This window comes from Erpetoichthys calabaricus, chromosome 18, assembly GCF_900747795.2.
Source record: "Erpetoichthys calabaricus chromosome 18, fErpCal1.3, whole genome shotgun sequence".
In the NCBI taxonomy this organism is placed as follows: Eukaryota; Metazoa; Chordata; class Cladistia; order Polypteriformes; family Polypteridae; genus Erpetoichthys; species Erpetoichthys calabaricus.
The window spans coordinates 59,309,027-59,333,502 of NC_041411.2; the positions used below are offsets into that span (position 1 = coordinate 59,309,027).

Below are 24,476 nucleotides of genomic sequence, written 5' to 3' on the forward strand. Positions count from 1 at the left end.
AAAATGAAGCACTGAGAATAACTCGTCTGTTTTAGACTTCAAATCATTTGGGTGATATCCTTAGAAAGGAAAACAAATCTAGGATATGAGAATGGCCATACATAGCAGAGTTAAAGCGCTAGCAAGCCATGAAATTAAATAATTGACAAGGATTGGTTTTTAATTAAGCAACTGGGTTGGAGAAAAAACCTGCAACCACTGCGGCCCTCCAGGACTGAATCTGCCCACCCCTGTCCTAGACATTAGTTCCTTTCCCTATTTTGAGAACTAATTTGCAAAGTCTCCACTGATATTTTCATTCTGTATAGGGTTCAGAATCTCTACTGTGGCGCTGGTCTTCCATATACTCTAAATTAAATGGGGAAGAATTTTTATTTAGAGTATTTATTTTTCTTAACCTGTGTATTGAACATTCCTGATATGGTTTTATTTATTCATTAATATTGATCCCATACCTTTTCTCTTTTCAGTGTATGTGTTACAACTTTAAGCTTGTTACTTTCCTTAATTGGTCAATTAATCTTTTATATAGTGACTTCCATAGTGGAATATGTTCTATGTTACAAAAATGACAAGAGTAATATGTAGAGAAATGAAGAAGATTACCAGAAATCTACATTTCTAAATGATTACAGTAACATGATCAGGTTATAGAAGAAAAGAATAAAGGGAGAAATGAAGTTGCTTAAAAAATATTAGCTCATCAAGAGTGATAAATCTTTTTGTGTTACTGTGAAAAGTCAAGCTGGAATGATACAGATTTACTTTGATTTCTAGTGATAAGATATGTTTGAAGAAGAGAAATAACATGAGTGCTGCAAAGCTGAAGAAACCTCCGAGTAGACATTCTAAGCCCTGAATAGACTGACTTTCAGAGGGTTTCCATAGCACCACAAGAATTTAAGCAGTATAGGGAGTGACAATGGGATATGTTTTTAAATGTTACATTCAGGGTATTACTATATTCCCAATTAAATAGGTATCAGTGTGTCATACACATCTTGGACATTTTTCTTTTTTGTCTATAAGTTCATTTAATTGCATACCTCTTTAGAGCTCTTCTTTCAATAAACTGCTGTAGAAGATAGTAGCTTTGTCGTTTTTTTTTTCTTCTTTATATTTTTTGCTGGCATTACTCCAGTGGCTATATTGTATAACTTTCAAATGTTTTTCAGGGGAATGGCCATGAAAGAGACTTTATGGATGACTCTCGAGTTTACATTATGGATGTCTATAACAGATACATATATCCAGGAGATGGATTTGCAAAACGTAAGTTAAATATTGTATAGCTAAAGAAACTTTTATTTTTCTTGTACTTGTAGTGTTAGTATTAATTATAATAATAGTAGCAGGTAATATTGCACAGTGCTTAGATTGTTCATCTGTAATCTATAAGGACGTTTTTGCAGTTCACACTAATGAGTCTGAATGACTTACTTAACCTGGCTGTGTTTCAGTGACAAACAATTTTGTAATGTGTTGTTACAAACATTTTATTGAAAGGTGCCATGCAACATTCTACACCTCTGGAAAAGCTAAAAAAGCTTGACCTCACAAGATTTTATAAAATCTAAAACAGTAGATCTGTGACATTCTGAGAAAGAATGTACATTTGAAGGAGATCAGCTGTTGAAATGTTGAGGGAGGGCCAGGGATAACTTTTTTTATCAGTAGAATATTTATTTATTTATTTATTTATTTACTCCAGTGCTTGGGTATAAGTTTTTGACTATTGGACAAGGTACGTAGGCAAAATCTTATGCCGCTTAGAAGTCTGCAGCAGAGGTTTGTAGATAGTAGATGTAGTTTGTGTGGTGGTTTGCAAGGTCATAGAGAAATGCTCTGCATTAACTAAGACTAGATGATCTGAATGCATAGATTAGGCTTATAAGTATATGTCATTGATATGATTCTAGATGGACTATATTTTTTAAATAAAATAGATACTTTGACCACAGTGTTTGCATACTGGTTGAATTAGAATGTAAGATGAAAAAAAGTTTCATAGATTTCCTTTAGCTTAGAACAAAACACTTCCACATATAAGAGTAAAAGTCTAGTTTACCATGCTGATATTTGGTTTGTCTCTATTTAACTTAAAAAAATAAACCAACAGCAAACACAGGTATATCGAAAAATAAGTAAAAATGATCAATTTTTATTTCATATGTGGATATTTCAATGTTCGATCTCCAATTAAACAGTGTATTTAGTATAAAGTAATGTAATTAAAAAAACAATGAAAATGTGACTTTGCATTAATTTGTTCAATGAAAAATGAAGAGATAGGCCATTTATTTCTGGGGAAGAAGTAAGTACACCCTTGGGTCTAATAGCTGTCCCCTTTAGCCTAAACAACCTCAAGTAAGTGTTTCCTATACAGTCATGGCCGAAATTATCGGCACCCCTGGAATTTTCCCAGAAAATGCACCATTTCTCCCAGAAAATTGTTGCAATTACAAATGTTTTAATATACACATGTTTATTTCCTTTATGTGCATTGGAACAACACAAAAAAAACAGAGAAAAAAAGCCAAATCTGACATCATGTCACACAGAACTCCAAAAATGGGCCGGACAAAATTATTGGCACCTTTTCAAAATTGTGGGTAAATCGTTTTATTTCAAGCATATGATGCTCGTTTGAACTCACCTGTGGCAAGAAACAGATGCTGGCAATATAGCAATCACACCTGAAGCCAATTAAAATGGAGAAAAGTTGACTCAACCTTTCTGTTCTGTGTCTGCGTGTGCCACACTAAGCATGGAGAACAGAAAGAAGAGCAGAGAGTTGTCTGGGGACTTATATAATATAATATCAACAATCTCAAAGCTACAAGTCCATCTCCAGAGATCTTCATGTTCCTTTGTCCACTGTGTGCAACATAATCAAGAAGTTCACAACACATGGCACTGTAGCTAATCTCCCTGGATGTGGACAGAAGAGAAAAATTGATAAAAGACTGCAACGAAGGATAGTCTGAATGGTAGATAAACAGACCCAATCAACTTCAAAACATATTCAAGCTGTTCTGCAGACTCAGGGTGCAACAGTGTCAGCTCGAACTATCCGTCGACATATGAACGAAATGTAACGCTATGGCAGGAGAGCCAGTAGAACCCCACTGCTGACACAGAAACATAAAAAAGCCAGACTGGAGTTTGCAAAAATGTACTTGAGGAAGCCAAAATCCTTCTGGGCGAACGTCTTGTGGACAGATGAGACCAAGGTAGAGCTTTTTGGTAAAGCTTATCATTCTACTGTTTACAGAAAACAGAATGAGGCCTACGAAGAAAAGAACACAGTACCTACAGTCAAACATGGTGGAGGTTCGAAGATGTTTTGCTGCCTCTGGCACTGGATGCCTTGACTGTGTGCAAGGCATCATGAAATCTGAAGACTACCAAAAGATATTGGGGTGCAATGTAGGGCCCAGTGTCAAAAAGCTGGGTCTGCGTCAGAGGTCATGGGTGCACCAGCAGGACAATGACCCCAAACATACCTCTAAAAGCACCCAGAAATGGTTGAAGACAAAGCGCTGGAGAGTTCTGAAGTGGCCAGCAATGAGTCCGGATCTAAATCCAATTGAACACTTATGGAGAGATCTCAAAATTGCTGTTGGGAGAAGGCGCCCTTCAAATCTGAGAGACCTTGAGCAGTTTGCAAAAGAAGAGTGGTCGGAAATTCCATTTGAGATGTGTAACAAGCTTGTTGATGGTTATAGGAAGCGCTTGATTTCAGTTATTTTTTCCAAAGCGTGTGCAACCAAATATTAAGTAGAGGGTGCCAATAATTTTGTCCAGCCCGGTTTTTGAGTTTTGTGTGAAATGATGTCAGATTTGGCTTTTTTTCTCTGTTTTTTTGTGTTGTTCCAATGCACATAAAGGAAATAAACATGTGTATACCAAAACATTTGTAATTGCAACAATCGTTTGTGAGAAATGGTGCATTTTCTGGGAAAATTCCAGGGGTGTCAATAATTTCGGCCATGACTGTAACTGTCTACCAGTCTCTGACATTGACTGGGAGAAGGTCTTTTCCACCACTCCATGCAGAAATCTTTCAGCTGTGCAGTGTTTCAGGGGTGTCTTTCATGCACAGCCTATTTCTAATCTCAAAAACGACACAGCATCTCAATGAGATTCGGATCCAGGCTTTATTTTGGCCATTCCAGCTTAATCTGGAGTGGACATTTGTCTTTCAACAGGTCAGTGACATAAAGCATAACAGAAGTGCAGTAGTGAGCTGGTTTGAAATGAAGACAATTCATGATTTTGTGTGGCCTGTCAAAGACTTGATCTTAACTCCATGTATGGTGAGACATTAAAATTGCTGTTAACTGCAATTCTCTAACTAATCTGGCAGAATTTTGCCAGGAGCAATGAACAAATCTTGCTCCATCATATTGAGAGAGACCAAACAGTTTACTTGCTGGAAGGGCTGCAATGTGTGCTTCAACCATGCAGTGAACGTGACTACTTAGAAATGTTTTATATTTGTGGAATTTAATTTGTTAATGGTTTCTAATTTCCGTTTTTGTGCACCACTGTTATAAAGAAATATAGTTCCCTGTCAAACTGATCAAAATCCCAATCTGTGATCATCTGGGGAAAAAAGGGGTTGGAGACTGATTACTTTTTCTACTTTTTCAAGACTGTTTGTATACTGAGCAACACAAACTGTTGTTGGTAGGTCAGGTATGAGTAAAAATCAGTCAAGAACTCACTTGGAGAAAGAATAAAATTGTGATCAACACTGAGAAATGTTTTTCGCTAAGAACAAATAGGAAATCGTATTCCTGACAATAAGTTGTAATAATACACAAAGGCACACACAAAGTTGTATATTATCATATCTATATTAAGCATATTATATAAATAATTAAGCTGATGGTGACAAGAAGATGACATTCATCCATCATCCAACCCGCTATATCCAAATATAGGGTCACGGGGGTCTGCTGGAGCCAATCCCAGCCAACACATAATAAAAGTAAAACATTAAGTCTTTTTTTTTTAAACCTTTTTAATTTTCCTTTTACTAATTCATAATGGGTATGACGTTAAACTGCATCCGGCCCTGCAAGCGATCCTCCAACTTGCAGGGAAATCATGGGGGTTGCTGGCAGGATTGGCACTCCAGCCACCTTAAAAAAAACTTCACAAAGCTCTGAGACTACAGAAAGGACTCCTTTTTGCTCCAGGCGGAAGTAGCTCTGCTCCAGCCGCCCATAGGAAGGCTGCTGGCATCATGAAGGGGATGGGAGAAAGCCCTTGGGAGCCCTATCCCCGGAAGATTCGAAACTGTTGGAGAGCCAATAGGGTCAGGTCTGTTGGGGATCGGAACTGGTGTGGTGCTGAGGCATCGCCTGCTGCATGACAGCACTCGGGTCCCAATTTGAGGCGGCCCATACGGGTGGGCGCATGGAACGTCTTGTCTCTCCGGAAAGATGATCATCTTCATCTGCTGTTGGAGGAGCTGCGTTAACTCCACATTTCAGTGGTGGCACTCTCTGAGGTGCGCAGACCGGGGACTAGCCAGATCTCTGTAGGTGGATACGCCTTTTATTGGTCTGGTCGGTCTGATGGCTGTCATACTCGGAGAGTAGGTGTTGCTGTAGCGGATTGGCTTCTTCCAATGGTGTCCGATGTCACTCCTTATAACAAGTGTATTATGAGACTCAGATTATGGCAGTCTCTGGGTGCCTTGTCTGTTGTTTCAGTGTATGCTCCGACCACGGTGAGTGATGTCTCGGTGTGGGAGACATTTTATTTACAGCTTCTCTCAGTAGTTGATGGGTGCCCACGAGGTGACACTCCTCTGGTCATGGGTGACTTAAATGCAGCCACTGGCACTGACAGGGCTGGCTATAAGGATTGTCTCAGTCCCCATGGGTCTGGTGACCATGGTGAAAGTGGCTCCATGTTCCTTGACTTTGCAAAAGGTCAGGGGCTGCGAATCACTGGATCCTGGTTCCAGCGCCCTGAACCACATCGTTGGACTTGGTACTCCAATACTGGTGTTGCGGTGAAGGAGATCGATCACATCCTTTTGGGCAGATTCTGGAGGCTCTTGCAAAACTGCAGGGTCTACAGAAGTGCCCAGTTTGTGAATTCTGACCACAGACTTGTTGTTGTTACTCTTAGAATCCAGCTTAGGTCCAGTAGGTTACCACATACAAGGAAAATGATCCTGGACTTGGCCAGACTCTAAGACCAGGCTGTTTGTAATGAGTTTGTGTGAGGAACTTTCAGATTTGGGTATGACTGCCGATCCTAATGTGATGTGGGAGACCTTCCATGACACGACCCTGAAGGTTGCTGAGGGTTGTGTTGGTGTTACCAGTGTTCCCAAAAGGAGGTGTTTCATCTCGCAGGGCACCTTGGATATCATTGAGAGGAGTCGCAGTGCATGGCTCAATGGCAACTCTGGTCTGTACCAGGAACTGAGAAGGACGGCTGCGAGGGCTCTGAGGGCAGATAAAGTGGCGTTTGTTAGAGGAATCTATGAGCAAGTGACACACCATCTGTGGTCTAGTGACCCACATCCTGCTTACAGAGGAATTGAAGCGTTATGCACATCTGAATCTGTTCCTCGGAGAGTCACAGTCAGGGCAGCGTTTTTCGCAGTTGATTCTGGGGTTCATCAGGGGTGTGTTCTTGTTCCTACTCTGTTCAGTGCTTGTATGGACTGGGTGTTGGGCAAGGTCGTGGGGTCCAGTGGCTGTGGGGCATCTGTTTGTGAAAAAAAGTTCACGGATCTTGACTTTGCTGATGATGCTGTGATCTTCGCGGAGTCAATGGAGGCTCTGATCGGGGCACTTGAGAGACTGAGTGAGGAGTCTGAGTGTCTGGGCTTGCGAGTGTCCTGGATAAAAACCAAGATCCAGGCCTTTAATGACCTCTTGGGCACAACCATCAGCAGTGTGTCTGTTTGCGGAGAGAGTGTTGACCTTGTTGAGAGGTTTACTTACCTTGGCAGTGACATTCATGTCTCTGCTGACTCTTCCTATGAAGTCAATAGATGGATTGGGAGAGCATGGGGGTCATGAGGTCGCTGGAAAGGGGTGTGTGGCACTCCCAATATCTATGCAAAAGGACAAAGGTCCAAGTCTTTAGAGTCCTGGTGCTTCCTGTCTTCCTATATGGTTGCGAGACATGGATGCTATCCAGTGACCTGAGACGAAGACTGGACTCCTTTGGTACTGTCTCTCTCTGGAAAATCCTTGGGTACTATTGGTTTGACTTTGTGTCAAATGAGCGGTTGCTCATAGAGTCCCGAATGAGGCACATTACCTGCATTGCGAGGGAGCGTCAGTTATGGCACTACGGCCATGTGGTGCATTTCCCCGAGGCTGATCCAGCTCGTAAAATCCTCATTGTTGGGGACCCGAGTGGCTGGACCAGACCAAAGGGTCACCCATGTAACAGCTGGCTACGGCACATAGAGGGTTATTTCCGGAGGGTGGGACTGGACCGTGTGTCTGCCTGGGGGGTTGCAAACCGGGATCCCGAGTTGTTTCATTGTGTAGTGGGTGCGGCAATGCACTGTACCAGTGCATGCTCCTCAACTTGACTTGACTTGAACTAATTCATCAATGTCTTGACTGAAAATCATCTTAAATACGAATTCAGAAAGCAGCAGCTTTCATGGTAGTTTAGTGTACCTGTTACCACTGTCTAGGTATTTGTGATGTTACTGTTTTTTTGAGTTGAAAATATGTCTCATTTTAGGATCAACATCATTTTACACTGTTATAAAATATTATGTGCAAACCCGTGGCAATCAAAGCAGCATTCTTGGTGGCTATAGTTATTGAAATATTTTAATAGCAGGCTTTGGTATCCGATTCACCACTTACACTTCATAAATGATGAAATTTGGTACCTTTAAAATTTCAAATGTGAAGAAACTCCATTTTTCACAAACGACTGCATTACCTCCACTGTATACATCAGTCACAAAAAGGAAGACAGTAACTGTTCAGGTGTAAGAAAGGCACTTGCATATTACAAGTCAACCCTAAAGAAAACTTTGGCATGCTGTGCATCTGTTGTGTGGTTAGGCTCAGGCTAGTAAGATTAACTGATATACTCATCTGTTTAAAAAGCCAGGAAGCTTCTTTCAGTTTAAGTGAATATCGCATCTAATTTCGTACACAGGTGTTATCTGAATTTTGAAAATTCTGTTTTTTTCCATCCTACTTGTGTTTCTGTGTTGGTAGGGTGGATGAGGATCTTATATATTCTATGCATGAACTGACACTACCTACTAAGTAATTTGTTTTTTGTAGAGCAGTTTGAAATTGATTGTATTCCTTTTTTAAAAGGAAAACTATTTCAGATATAATTTATAAAAACATTTGCCATGTGATGCTAGCTTTAAAATGAGTGGTTAATTTTACAAAGGCAGCATATAATTACAAAACTACACAAGTTTATAATTTTGGAAAGAAATGAAAATATGGGAACTAAAATCCACAAAGCATGAAAGGAAAAGGGGTCAACTTATACTCCGCTTAAACTTGTATTTGTGTATCTGCTGCATAATATCGAAACATTTCAATTAAAACAGAATATCAGATGTGTAGTTTTGTAGTACTAAATCCAAATGAATATTAAAATGAGCAAGATTGAATACAGGAAATTTCACATTATTTAGTAGGGTTAAACCTTACATATCAGACACTAACTTACAACTAGATTGTGGAGCACAGTAAGACCATTGCAATCAGCATTGGAACAATTGTGTACAGTTTGAAAGTGAAGAATTCAATGGCACTAACTGGATCAGCCAAAAATTCTTTGTTCATTAAATCTGCATAGTAAACTACACCCAAACCACCCCAATAAACAGCTAAGCACATTTTGATTAAGAAAGACAAATTAGTTAGGCTGCTGTAATAGCTTGATAAAGCATGTCTGTAATGACAAAATATTGTTACACAAAATTGAAATATAAAGCAGAGTTATAACACTGCCTATTAAAAGTGACCCTAATTGAAGTTTCCTTGGCTTCTGCAGAAATATATACAGTGGCCAGTAGGGGTCATAGCAGCACCCTAAGCCCCACACGCAATTGCACAACGCCAAGTCAAGGGTGCAAATAATCATTTATTAATAAGGAAATTCCTCTCATCAGGCTTCTCTTCACAATATACAGTACAGTAGAACAGTCCACAGATTCTCTTCCCTGTGTTTTTCACTTCTTTTCAAAAAGCCTTGTCCGCCTCTTTCTGACTCAAACTCACTGGGCCAGGTGGATGGCTCTCTTTTAATTCTGTATCCAGGAGTATTTTCTGTGCTTGATCTATTGTCTCTTGGAAGCAGTTCTGGGCTAGACAGAACCTCAACAGTCCTTGTGGCATCAGTATCCAACAGTGCCCCCTGGTGGTTGCCCCCACATTACCAGGCAAGTTAGGCCCCAGGAATACAACTCCAATACTGCCCTGGTGGTATTAATATTGGGGCTCATCAGATCTGATGCTGCCACCCAGTGTACATGGGGATGCTCTGTCCATAGCAGGCAGTCACCCATTGACCTGACATTCCAGGTACCCAAGCCCAACCAGAGTGTCCTCCTGTGGTTGCTGGGATGCAAACACCGTTGTAGCTATTGCTGCATTGTCTTTCTGTGTCCATGTCCTGGCAAGGCAAGGGAATATCACAACTCAATAGCTGACCTTCCTTTCCTGTGGCCTCTTGGCCAGATAAGGGAGCAGGATCCATACCGGCAGAGACGCTAGTTAGTCTCTCACAGCATATTGTACTGATCACCCAGACTGCTGAATTTTACCTCCTTTTTCTGATTTGACCAAATATTCTGTATTGCTCCATTCACTGGCAAGTTTATGGTCAAATATACCATTGTATTCTTCTGTGCACGTTTAGTACCATCAGCTACAGTATGTACTAAAAGTTCTGCAGTCATTAATGGTTTGTCTTGCTTCTCCAGAGTACTGAACATTCATGTTTGTGCATAACACTTTTCCTCTCACTTTGTAATGTCATGTTAATCAAGTTAATTGGCAATTGTATGTTCACCCTGTATAAACACAAGTGAGGGTGTATTCATGACTTTGATTCCAGTCTTGTGCTTAGTACAGCCACGATAGGATCTGTACCCTATGACACTGAATTAGATTGTATTGAACGGATATAACTATGCATTAGATTTCTGCCTGTGGACAGCACCTGGGGGAATGTGTAATTTCTGAACCAGCATGAGGGATTTCAGTAGGTAATTGAAACTTTACAGCAGTCATGGCCAGAAAAAAGACAATGAGTGAAAATCCAGATTCCAATCCACAATCTCTCATAGAAATGGCACTTCTGAAAATATGCAGCAGTAACCAAACTGAAGCAGCAAGCTTCAAGATATTTGTCATGATTGATATCGTTTTTCTTTATTTTTTCTTTTTCTTTTTTTTTACAGTTTCGAGTCAAATATTGATGGTTATTATAGTCTTTGGGTCTAAAGCACGTTTATTTGATATTCATTTTTCATTTTATTATTGTTTCCCTGTAGTTAAAATTGTTTTAACATATTTTTCCAATACCATGCTGTTTTCTATGGACGCCAATATGTTGTGGACAATTGCCACAGTGTTGCTTGGGAAAATCAATTGGAAATACAATGTATAATATAACATTGTCACAATGTTATAAAGTTTGTGGCATGCACTTTGTAGTCATCCAAGATTGTAGATTCTCCACAGAATTATGTGTTTTGTATAGAAAAATGACTGTTCATGAATTTGTGGTTTGTTTTTTTTTGACAACAACTTGATTTTGTGAGTTGCTTATGTTGAAAGATCTTATTCATTTTCTGTTTTTGGACTTTGGAGCAGTAGTGCAACTAAGACTTCTGGTCACTGTTTTAAAAACCAAAACTGCTTCTCTATAGTTAAAGCAGAAGAAACTCTCATATAACAAAAATTGGAGACCCTGAGATAAGATGCGTTTGCAGAGACATAAAGCAGTAATAAGAAATGAAAAAAATTGGTAGGCTATATCATTGTGCTATTAGCCTCAAACTACCCTTACTTGCTTTCTTGCAGGGCCTAATTGTATTTTCCAGGGAAAAGTGAACTCACCAGATTTGTTACTGGATTGTTCTCTCACACCTTGAGGTTAACACACACATATATAGATATACAAATACAGCAATCCCTCACTACTTCGCGGTTCAGTTTTCGCGGATTCACGACTTCGCGGGTTTTTAAATACAAGTGATTGCCCGCCTATCGCGGAAGTTATGTTCCAGACCCATCAGCAACAGGAGAAAATCCGCGATATAGAAAGACCGTATAAATAAACATTTTTATAGTTTAAGCCTTAAAATACCCATCCCACATGCTTTAAACACATGTAAACTTATAAAACACACTTTCTTAACACATATGATATGTGGATGTCGGGCTAAGGATATGATTAACATCTCACTATTATAAAACATTTTAACTTCACGCAAGACAAGACAGTGAGACAGGAAAATAGGTGCTGTACAGGCTTTTAAATTATTGACACGCAGAGCAACAAGCAGCACAAAGTCCACTTCTCCTTAGTGTTCATTCAGCTCCCCACCCCCTTGACAATGTGAAGTGGCAGGAGCGTACTGCGCCTCCGGGGAGGGGGGTTTGAGCGAACGTGAGTTCAGCCCTCACACACCCCCACTCCTCCTCCTCCTTCTGAACGCGCAGAGCGACAAGCAGGCATTTTGGCAGAAGCAGCACAAAGTCCATTTCTGCTCAGCGTGAGTTCAGCTGCCCCCCTTCACAAAGCGAGTGCAGACACATCGAAGTCTGATTGCTGCGTGCAGTATGCAGTGTTGGTCTGCGGTGTTTAAAGAATGTAGAAAGTGTTTAAGAGCATAGGAAGTGTTTATAAGAGTGTGGGAAAGGTTAACAAGAGAGTGAGAAAGGTTTATAAGAGTGTGGGAAGGGTTTATAAAGCCTTAAAATATGTATAAATAATAAAATAAATATAGGTCGCTACTTCGCGGATTTTCACCTATCGCGGGGGGCTCTGGAACGTAACCCCCGCGATAGGTGAGGGATGACTGTACACAAGCCTTAAACACATTAAGTGCCATATTAATGACGCATGCACAGTCCATCACTCCCTAGCACTTTAAGAGACTTATCATTGGCACAAACAACATACAATGTCTTAGATATATTTCAGAAATATTACTTTGGTCTCCAAGAATATATTTAAACATACAAAGGCTATATAGGCTATTTATCAGCCAGTGATGTCTTTTTTTTTTAACCTGATAAACCCCACAGATCGGAGCATATGGCAACTGCTTACTGCTCACAGAGATCTTAACATTTACTTTATTTCTTGAATTACTCTAGATATAAATACAAAGTATAGACATGTAAAAGTAACTTGGTATTTATTAAAGAAATACTAATAGAAGAAAGTAAAAGAAAATATGTATAGCAAAGTATGTATATATTTATAGTCTTTAGAAAAAGTGTACAGTATGAAAAATGTCAAACTATAATGTCTCTTTTTTTTAGAAACAAACAAAAAAGCATCTATTATTTAAAAATCAAAGTTCCGACACTCCAGGTCACAGTCCAAATGAGGGAGGGTTTACTGTTTCTTCACTACAAGAAATCATAGGCTAATTAAACAATTTGTCTTTGACTGTAGTTGAATTGAAATTAGCGAGAACAGTCCACAGGATGTAATCATAGCAAGGAACCATCCATTCCAGATCCTTCTCATTAATCTGATGACCATAATGATGTTGGTTATTAAATCACTGTTGTATAGTGTTGGATTTACATCCCCAAGCTTATTCCACCGACTTATTCTGTGTTGCTTACAAGCTTTCACTCTTTATAAGTACAGTGGAACCTCGGTTCACGACCATAATTCGTTCCAAAACTCTGGTCGTAAACTGAGTTGATCGTGAACCGAAGCAATTTCTCCCATAGGATTGTATGTAAATACAATTAATCCGTTACAGACCGTACGAACTGTATGTAAATATATATATTTTTTAGTTTTTAAGCACAAATATAGTTAATTATACCATAGAATGCACAGCGTAATGGTAAACTAAATGTAAAAACATTGAATAACACTGAGAAAACCTTGAACAACAGAGAAAACTAACACTGCAATAGTTTGCGCTATAGTGCTAGGAACCGCTCACTAAAAACACTTTTTTTAATGAGTTTTAAGCACAGGGGAAAAAAATGAACATTTGAAAAATCCGTAATTTAATAAACCACCAAGAAAAGTAACATTGCAACAATGCAGGCTACAAACCGATCACTGTAAATAGAACTGAAAACAAAAACAAGCCTTCTCTACCTTATGCGTCCCTCGTGTCTCTCTAGCGCGCTCGTGTGTGTGCACGCCTCTCTCTCCCCCGCTTGTGTGTGTGTGCGTGCGTCTCTCTTGTGCGAGCCTGGAGCGCCTGTGTGTGTTGTCACGCTTGGGTCACAGATTTGCACAGAGACACAGGAGGTTGTAGAAAAAAAGGAACTTTATTCAAAGCACTGCAAACAAACATTTTTCTCTCTTCAACAGTTTAAACGTGCTCCATGACAAGTCAGAGATGACAGCTCCGCCAGGAGCAGAGATTGTTTGAGAGAGAAAGAAGGAGTAGCAAGCAACCAATTTAACAAACTGAAAGAAGCCCGTGCAGGCTTTTTAAGAAGGCGGAGCACCGCGCGAGATGCATATTACGCGACAGAGACGGCCAGAAGGGAAAGGAGGAATGTGAAGGTAGTCTGTCCATGTTTCTTAGGGGTTTTCCCAGGGGCGTCTGTATTCTCTGGGGGTGCGATCAGCTTCGCAGCTCACAATGTGTCTCTCTAGAGCGCTCCTGTGTGTGTGCGCACGCGCCTCTCTCGCGCGTGCTCCTGTGTGCTCCTGTGTGCGCGCGCGCGCAGCTCTCTGACTCACACTGCCTGTGTGTGTGCCTCTGTCTCTCGCACTGCCTCTGTGTGTATGTGTGTGTGCGTGTGTGTGTCGCGCTCCCTCTCTCTCTCTCTCTTGCTCGCTGCACAGGAAATGCACAGGGAGAGACTGAACATGAACAAACCGAAAGGTAACCTGGCTTGTTCGTATACCGTGTGTGTGGTCGTGAACCTAGGGAAAAGTTTGGCGAACTTTTTGGTCGTAAACCGAGTTGTACGTGTACCGAGACGTTCGTGAACCGAGGTTCCACTGTACTCCGATTTCCTCTCCTATTTTAAAAATGTGCCAGGTGGAGTAACTTACATCTATCATGTATCTGCTATTATTTGCTTACTTTACCATTAAGGTCTGTGAAGAAAATTTATCACTGCCTACTTTCTGTATTTCACATTTCTCATATACAGTATTGCACAAGCATACAGTTTTATTCATATAAAAATATAAATTGTATTTATTTATATTAGCTTGGATTTTGTTTTTGTTTGTTTTTGCATGAATTAGAGAAGGAAAATGTTTAAAAATAACATTTTAGTTACTCTTACTTGAAAGGAAATCATTTAGGATACATCCAGTTACAGGACTGAATGCAATAACATTAGATTTTTTAATTAATTAGGGTTTACTTTTAAGCATTGCCTTTTTTGTTATAGGTCAATGCACAATTGAAGTAATGTCTTAGTGTCTCAAACAAGTAATACTGTGCAATAACCAGAACTGTCAAACCTATGGACCCTGAGCATATATATAAATCATGAATGTGAGGACTGATTTTCTGTCTCTTTTGCTACTATATCTCTCCACTGATAACAGCACCTGATCGAACACAAAATCCACATGGAGCGCCACATTAGATTACAAATAAATACATCTAATTATGGTTAAATACATCTAATTATGGTTATTACAATAAAATGGTATGTAGACTCTTAATAAACTAGTAATTTAAAAAGTAATGCCCCCAGTTAATCCAGCTACAACAAGCCATCAAGAAATGCATTGCGGGCAAAAAAAAGAACAGAGAGCATTTCAATTTACTTTACGTGGGAAGAAAAGGAATGAATGTCCGAATGTTTATGTACACCCTCATATACTTACTCTGGTAATTAAGAATGTTATACAGTATTAACTTTCCCTCACTCAGAATGCCACTTAACCTGTGGACTGACGAACAGACCTTGCCACCAATCAGTGAGTTCCTTTTGTTTTGTCAGGTACCAATCCATTCTGTACACTTTTACTTGTCATCACCCCTCTGGTTGTGACCATGTCATCTCTAATTTTTCCCGTGGCACTACATTTAATTCTGCGCGTTACTTTGTCTGAATGTGTACATCACCATATTTAATAGTGCGCGCCACATTTTTATGCATGTTACCACTTCATTTGATTGTGCTCTTCACATCTTTAAATTTTTTATTGCTTGCCCTTTGGGGCCATCGTAATATCTTGTACCTAATGTTATTTTATTACCAACCGAGTTCTATGAATATGATGATTTATTCGGCAAGTAAAATCATTATAACTATCCGCTTCACCCCATCAGAAATATGGTTGTCTGACAGAATTATTACTTTATGTGTTATTAACAAAGGAAAATGTTTAAGATAGAAACAAAAGCAGTGTAGGAATATATCCAAGATAATTTACTGAATGGATTTTAATACCATCTAACAGTCTTCAGTGGGTTTTTGTATAAATTTTAGTTAGCCAAACAAAATCACAATTAAGCATAGTTATTCCTTACTGCTAATTTTAGCCTTGCTTAATCAAATTAAGAGATCCACTGTCTTTACCAAATTAGACTTAAGAAGTAACTATAACCTAATTTGCATATGTAAAGAATATAAGTGAAAAACATCCTTCAACACTGCCACAGGTCATTACGAGTATAGGGTGATGCCATATGGATTAGGTAATGCACCAACAGTTTTTCAAATATTTTCAAATTTCATTTTTCATGATGTACTAGGAATATATGTATTGGTATACATCAGTAATATCCTAACTTTTCAAAGGATTTACAACCACATATTCAACATGTTAAGGAAGTTTAGCAATTTGTTAGAAATAATCGCCTATACGTGAAACTGGTGAAGTTTAAATTCCACAGGGACCAGGGCCTCATGTGTAAACAGTGTATATGCAGAAAAATGTTGCGTACACCTGTTTCCACACTCACTTTGAGGCGTATAAAAACTGAACTTGGCATAAAGCCTCACACATTTTCAGGGTAGCCCCTCACCTTGCATATGCACTTTTTAATTTTATTGATTTTATTGTAATCATTCCATACAAATAGATCAATTTTTACAAAAATAGGATTGAAAACAAAACCCCCACCCCTGAGGAAGAGAGCATGGCTAACAGAGTAAATCTGAAAGCTAGTAAAAATAAGTAAATTGATGAGTTTAATAAGTGGATAAAGATAAATGGAGAAGAAAAAGAAATGGGGAGAGAATCTGCTTCCTCATTGCTTTAAGAGCTTAATCTAAAATGTTATTGATTAGATCCTGCCAGGTTTTGAAAAGGTTCTGCACAGATCCTCTAAGAGAGAATTAGATTTTTTCCAGTTTCAAATAGTATAAAACATCAGTTACCCACTGACTTAAAAGAGGAGACTTAGTGTAGTAAAGGCAATTACAGTTTGTTTGTCCTTCTCCACTTTAAGCCCATCTGGAAGTACACCAAACACAGCTGTTAATGTGTTAGGAGGGATTGTGACACCAAGGCTATCTGAAAGGCATTTAAAGATTTTGGTCTAGAATGATGTTAATTTGGTGCAGGCCCAAAACATGTGGCTCAGTGAGGCTGTAACTTGATTGCAGCGTTCCCAGGTTGGATTTTGCCCTGGAAACATTTTGGACAATTTTAAACGAGACAGATGTGCTCGATATATAATTTTAAGTTGAATAATGTATGCTTTGCACATATGGAGCTCAAGTGAATTCTCTGCATTGCTACCTTCCACTCCTTTTCTGGGATATTGAGTAAGAGATCCTTTTCCCACTGTCCTCTTGGATCTTTGAAAGGGAGTGACTGTAACATGTTTTTATATATTACAGAAATGCTGTCTGAGTCCTCGAAACTGAGCAATATTTTTGGGAGGTGGGAGATGAGGAAAATCAGACAGGTTCTGTTTAACAAAGTTTCTAATTTGAAGATAGTGAAAGAAATGTGTTGCTGGAAAGTTAAATTTGGAATGTAATTGTTCATAGTATGCAAAGACATTGTCTATGTACAGATCTCTAAGTGATTTAATCTCAAATGTTTTCCAGATATTAAAAACTGCATATGTTTGTGAGGGTTGAAAAAGGTGGTTCTCGTGCAGAGGTGCCACAGCTTCTCTATCTTAAAATGCTTCCTACATTGGTTCCATATTGCATAGTTGGCCATAACTTGCATTTATAGGGGCACAAAGCAGGCAATATAAGGAAGTAGTGCAGGATTTTATTTCTATTCTTTTATTTATTTCTATTATTTCTGCGTATGTTTGTGTCCATGTCCAAGTTTTCATAGCTTGTATGTTTGCTGCCCAGTAATAAAACTGAAAGTTAGGTAGAGCCATGCCACGTTCTGCCTTAGGTCTTTGTAGGGTCACTCTTTGGATACGTGGATGTTTTAAATTCCAAATAAATGAGGTTATGGTTGAATCTAATTGCTTAAAAAATGACTTATTGATGTATATTGGAATGTTTTGAAATAAAAAGAGAAGCTTAGGAAGGATATTAATCTTAACAACGTTAATTCTTACAGCTAGAGTGAGATGAAGGGTTGACCATCTATGCAAGTCTTGCTTAATTTTTTCCATACAGACGGTGAAATTTTGTTGATAAAGAGCTTTATGTTTAATTGTGATGTTTACTCCTAGGTATTTAAACTGATCTGCAATGATAAAAGGGAAGGTGTCCAATCTAATATTGTATGCTTGAGAATTCACTGGAAAGAGCACACTTTTATTCATATTAATTCTGAGACCGGAAACCTTTTGAAATTCTGTAAGTGCTGTAAGGAATGCAGGCACGGTATTTTGTTGGTCTGATATATAGAGTACCATATCATCTGCATATAGAGAAATTTTCTGTTCAAGTCCTTCTCTGATAATCCCCTTTATCTGGTAAGCATTTCGACAGTGAACTACCAGTGGGTCAATGGCGATTGCAAAAAGTAGTGGTGACAAGGGGCATTCTTGTCTGGTACCACGTTCTAGTTTAAAGTAGTCTGAATTAATGTTGCTAATATAAACTGAAGCTTCTGGATTGGTATACAGTAGTTTGATCCATGCACAAATGTTCGAGCCTAACCCAAATTTCTCCAATGTAGTGAAAAGGTAGTTCCATTCAATCATATCAAATGCTTTTTCTGCATCCAACGATAATAATATCTCTGGGGTGTTTGACTTTGTGGGTGAATATATTACATTAAACAGGCGTTGAAGATTGGAAGCTGTGTCGGCCTTTAATAAATCCAATCTGATCTTGTGATATTACCGAAGGCAGCACTTTCTCTATCCTTCTAACTAGGACTTTGGAGAGTATCTTAACATCATTATTCAGAAATTAAATTTGTCTGTATGATGCACATTGTAATAAGTCCTTATTTTGTTTAGGAAAGATGGTGACTAATGCTTGGCAAAAAGTTTGAGGTAGAATTTTATTGTCTCTATCTTCTGCGAATGTTGCTAATAAAAGGGGAGCCAGCTGAGTGGAGAATTTCTTATAAAATTCGACAGGGTAGCCATCAGGGTCTGCTTCTTTCCCACTCTTAAGTGACTTTATAGCATCTAGTAATTCTGATAGTGCCAAAGGTTTATCCAATTCCTCTGCACTAAGAGTATCTATTTGTGGTATCTGTAATGTATCCAGAAATGCATTAGATTGTGTCTTGTCTTCTTTAAACTCAGTAGAATATAAGGATTTATAGTAGTCTCAAAATGTGTGCATTATATTTTTATGGTCAATGATTTTGTCTCCATTTGTGTTGATGATTGCTAGGATTGCATTGTGAACTTCTTGCTTGTGGATTTGTTGAGCTAAGAGCTTATTAGCTTTCTCTCCATGTTCATAGTAATGATGTATTGATTAAAAATGAGTTGTTCAGTTTCTTTAGTTGTTAAGAGGTTGAGCTCTAAGTGCAGAGCCTTCCTTTTCCTATGAAGAACCTCACTTGGATACTTGACATGTTATTGATCTATTCTAGTAATTTCACTGGTTAGCTCTGATACCTTCTTGGTTTCTAGTTTACTTCTATGGGAAAGATATAAGATAATCTGTCCTCTTAAGAAGGCCTTCAGGGTTTCCCAGAGTATTCCTGCGGAGACCTCTGAGGATGTATTTGTCACTCGAAAAAAATCTGATTTGTTTTGATATAAATTCTGTACAGTTCTCGTCTGCTAATAAAAGTTGGTTAAGATGCCATCTGCAAGATGAGTATGTGGGGTATAATGATTTAAGCTCCAAGATCAGAGGGGCATGGTCGGAAATAACAATAGCTTTGTACTTGCGAGATTTAATCGTAGGCAAGAAATTGTTATCTATAAAGAAATAATCAGTTCTTGAGTAGCAATGATGCACTGGTGAGTAGAAGGAATATGTTCTTGAGTTTGGGTTTAGAAATCTCCAGGGGGTCTGATAAGTTGTGGTCAGTTGCAAACTGTGTAATTAATTGTCTTTGCAGTGTTAGATAGATGTCATTACCCCTGTGACAGGAAACCTAAGTCTGGATTTAAAAACACAATTAAAGTCCCCAGCCATTATAATTTTATGAGTGTTCACATTGGGAATGGATGTAAATACATTTTGCATGAATTCCCTGTCATCCACATTGGGTGCATAAACATTTATCAAAATCACTTTACAGTTAAATAAATTGCCCATTACAATCACATATCCTTCAGGATCAGATACTACATCTGATACTAGAATTGAGACTGTTCTATGGATAAGAATTCCCACACCTCTAGTTTTCTTTGTAAAGCTGGAATGGAACATTTGGCCAGTCCAGTCTTTTTGCAGCTGGAACTGATCCTTGCTTAATAAGTGGGTCTCCTGTAAAAGTACTATTTTAGTGTTTAGACCTGTTAGGTGAGAGAATACTTTCTTTCACTTAAATTTGTAATTCAGGCCTTTAACATTCCAACTCACAAAGTTAACTGTCCCGTCCTGGAGACATTGATTCTGAATTTTTGATGTCATTTTGTAGTGTTAACTGAAAGTTAGACAGCTTTGACCTTAATTTCCAATTTTCCCAAGAGTTATTGCCATGCAGCCTATTGTTACATTGGTAATTATAATTATAAGGATTTAAAGGATAGATTAAATATAGCTTGCTCTCTTTCTCTCCCCCCCTAGTCCTCCCACCCCCTCATTTTGCCTCCCCACGTGAGGCTATACCCCACTTCACAAAGTCCCAGTCCTCTGACATACCTAGAGACAGAGCACGTCCAAAATAAAACAAGCCCCCCAGCAGCGGCGTTTGAGGATTAAAATTGAGATATCTATTGTCGATACAGTCTAAATACTATAAGCATAAAATATAATCTTTAACCGTCTTGAAATAGTAAGATAGTAAACCCAGGGAATGGTGTTAAAAAGTGGCCCTGGATAAGCATAGTAAACCCTAATGCAATAGTTATAATAACAATAAACCAAATGTATTATGTTAAACAGTCTCCTTTAGAATAGTAAAAAAAAAATGTTACTAATTTAATTTCATCCACACATGCACATTGTACACGTTTTATTCACCCTATTTACAATATTTTCAGTGGTTAGCTCAATCCTTGTTCCTTTCGGCTGCCTCCACTCCTCTCTCGCAAGCTCCGTCCTCTTCTACCCGACTCCGGCTCTCCGATTGGAGTGAGGCTTTTATCTTGCCCCGGATGTGCTCTAGGTGCACGATGATGACCTTCCGGCAACACTCCCCAGTGTGGCGGAAGTGCTGCCCTTGCACCGGAAGCACTACAGGCGTACACCATCCGTGGTCCGTCAGCACTTCCTGGTGTACCGGAAGCGCTGTCCTCTAGGGTTCAAGAACCAACCAGGCGCCTAGGGAAGAATTGTGACGCTCTCCCGGTCCGTCCTTCCTCCAGGCGCCCTGGCAGGGCAGGGTTCCTCGCCTTCTATCACAACATATACGTGTATAATTGTAATTAAATATAAATAGAAAGTGGCCAAGAAGAGAAAAGGATGTATAATTATGGTTCCAGTATCATTGCAAGCAGATCAGACAGCAGGTAATATCTTCTTGCCATGCTATGACAGGATGCGACTCACGATCTTATTTCAAACAAGTGTCAGGATCAGCTTTCTTAAATCTTTTTCTGCTTTCTCCGTAGTGATGAAGATATAATGCTTGTCTTGAATATCCACTTTCAGTTTGGCAGGATACAAGAGGCTGTATCCGATATCAGCTTTCCATAACCGCTGTTTAATGTTGTAAAAAGCGGCACGTTTAGCAGCTGTTGAGGGTGAGAAATCAGGGAAAATATGAATGTGGTTATTTTCAAATATAATCTCTTGTTTCTGTCTGAGAAGTGACATTACATTAAATTTAGATTGTAATCTCTCGAAGCACACGACAAGAGTCCTACTTTTAGAAGTATTTGATAAGCTGCTGCTATCTTGGTGTCTGATTTAAAGTCCTCTCCAATTATTTTTGAGAATAGTTCAGCTACGAATTTCACTGGGTTTGGACTTTCATGATTCTCAGGTAGACCTTTGATTCTAATATTATTCCGTCTGCATGCATCTTCTAGAGAAGCAAGTCTGTCTGAGTTTTTTGCATTCGGAATTCGCAGCTGTTACTTTTCCATCAGCAGTAGATGCCAAATGTTCAGCTGTTTCAATTCGAGTTGTGAATGTCTGCTTAACGTCTTCCAGCTGATCGGCAAATGCTCTCAGTTTAGACGCATTTTCCTGAATGTTTTTCTCAATTTTTTCCAGCATACCTTTAAAGGCTGCATCAAAGCAATTATATACAAATTTCTCCAAGTCTTTATTATCCTGCCTCAGCTTCTCGCTTGTCTTGAGCAAACCATTTGTTTCTTTCTTTATATCTTTCTGAATGTCTTTCTTGAGCTCATTTATGGCCGTGGCCATTGTAGTGATCATTACCTTCAGTTCGGACAGATCGTTTTGGCTTTCATGCTCTGCAGGTGAAGTGGAAATCCCTATTACAGCCGATGTTCCCGGCTCGCGAGGAGTAGATGAATGCGTGGATTGCAAGGCCATTTACAGTTTCAAGTGATCTACTGGAATCAGCGAGCTATCACAACCTGGGTGTAGTTTTAGATTTCTTTTCCATTTCTTTCTGACCCCCTTTCTTGTTGCTCATGTTTATATACTGTAATAGAAACTCCTCGGGTTGGGTAAATACAGGATACCTCGGGATAATAAGAAATAAGAGAAAAAATAAAACTGCTGCTAACAGAGCTCCACTTCAGATGTCCATCTCCCGTAACGGACAAGACCAATACTCATGCACTTTTCTGCTCGGGTTTGCAAACTAGTGGAACCCAGCATCAAAGCATTCCTACTGTTTCTTTGTGGGGTCCCTTTTTTCAGATTTGAATCAATGATGTGGGATTTATCGAATATATCGAAATTAATTGCACATCGTTTAGAAATTCAAGGCAATTGATTGTAATCATTCTGTAACAATATAATGATGCATAGAATGGCCAAACTATTGCAAATACCATAGCACCACTCAATATTTGAACCCACTGTATCTGTGTGGGGAATCACAGCTGTACAGCAGCTGATTGGAAAGCCCTGGAGGACATTTATAGCACACTAGCCAACCCGCGGCATGGCATACGCCGCATAATTATTTATTGATGGGTGAACACTTCCAGAAAGACACAGTTGTCCAAATGGGGTGGGTTTGAGGATACGACTGTGAGTGAATGAAAAGATGGAACTCTGGAGAGAGCAACATACAATTGTCCATGACTGAAAACTGGTTTTGGCAGATACAGGCATATCTTTTTGAAAGTTTGGCCCTGTGCCTTATTAATTGTCATTGCAAAGGCCAATCTAACAGGAAATTGTCTGCATGTAAAAGTAAAAGGCAAATTTGAATCTGATGAGGTCAGGGAAATCCGGGGAATAAGGACCGTTTGTGAGGTAGAAGCTGCAATAGTTTTACACTCCAGTACATTGCGGTGAATGCTGGTAACAGTCAGGTGGGCGGGCAGGCAGGCAGGCAGGCAAGCCAACAAAAACACTATGCTCTTAGTATGGTATGAATCAGATTTTTGTAGACAAAGGTTTTCCCTGTTCCTGCAGGACCATCTAAGAAGAAGTATGTTTGTTGCAGATGGGAATCACTGTATGCAGCGTGTAAAACAGTTTGCGAGGGTGGATGCGGTCATGCGTATCACATGACGCGGGAGGAGGGTTAGAGTTGGCGGGCAGGGCTCTGTCGTGCGTATCCCATGGTCTTAGAGTTGGTGGATGGGGTTCTGTGAGTTGGCAGGCGTGGCTCTGTCGTGTGTATCCCATGGTCTCTGTCTTGCGTGCCATGGTCGGCTGCTTAGTGAATTATATATATAGATGTAGCACATGCTGCTTCAGAAAAGGCACCAGCATCTGTATGGATTCCACTCAGCAATGCCACGGTCTATTTGAACTTCTTCCATCCAGCAAATGCTTCAGAGCTATTCCTGCATGGACCTCGAGGCTCAGAAACAGTTTCATCCCAAGAGCTACTGTATAAATACACTCAATCAATCCATCAAGTGCTCCTGGCAGAACTGTTTGTACTTATAATAACAATTAGCTCCCTGTAAACTTGCACTTTGTAATATTGCACCACCTGAGCCATTTTATGAACTATTGGTACAAGGAGATTCACTCAAAAGATGCCCCGAATATTCTGTAATAACTCTCACTAGGACGAAGCAATCTGAATGAAACAACATGCAATGTGTTCCTCAGTATATGGAGCTTCGAACAACCCAGGATGTCCCTGCATTGGAGTGATGAGGTAGGCGCCGGACAGCCATCATGACATTTAACCTCCGTTTGAAACTTCTGGGTGCATACCGCCTGTACCCCTTCACTCAGTCACTCGACTTCTCATCAGGATAGTGGTATACAGTATTGAGCAGCGCGTCTTTATGGTGCGAACCTATTGGGTCACCAATTCGTTTAAGTGATGTCAGAATCAGCTGGATGATCGTGAGTTAACTGAAGGTTACTTCCAGCAAGATGGAGCAATGTGTCACACATTGGCAAGGAGCATGGCAGAAATTGACTTCTTCCTTTGGCAACAGGGTAATTTCAAAGGGACTTTGCCCACCATGGTTGCCGGATCTGACATCACTAGACTTCTTCCTTTGGGATATGCTCAAAGGAAAAATCTATTAGAAACAAGCCTCACACTTGGAAGATTTGAAGGAAAACATCCAATGTGAAATTGCTGCAATTTCCCCCCAAGACGCTGGCCAATATGTTCAAGAACATGCAGCGCTGTGTCAAAATGTGTCTAACAGAAAACAGAAACCACTTCCAGCATCACATGTA

The 24,476-nt window shown here is 39.5% G+C and overlaps 1 protein-coding gene across 3 annotated transcripts in view; it reads left to right on the plus strand.

Moving 5' to 3' along the window:
* The window catches only part of hdac11 (histone deacetylase 11), a 217,149-nt gene that overhangs the window by 168,390 nt on the left and 24,283 nt on the right, over positions 1–24,476 (plus strand). For all 3 annotated transcript variants that reach the window (XM_051921512.1, XM_051921513.1, XM_028824035.2), the window contains one exon: positions 1,176–1,272. In XM_051921512.1, the coding sequence (XP_051777472.1) occupies positions 1,176–1,272 (97 nt within the window). The remainder of the gene's footprint in view (positions 1–1,175; positions 1,273–24,476) is intronic.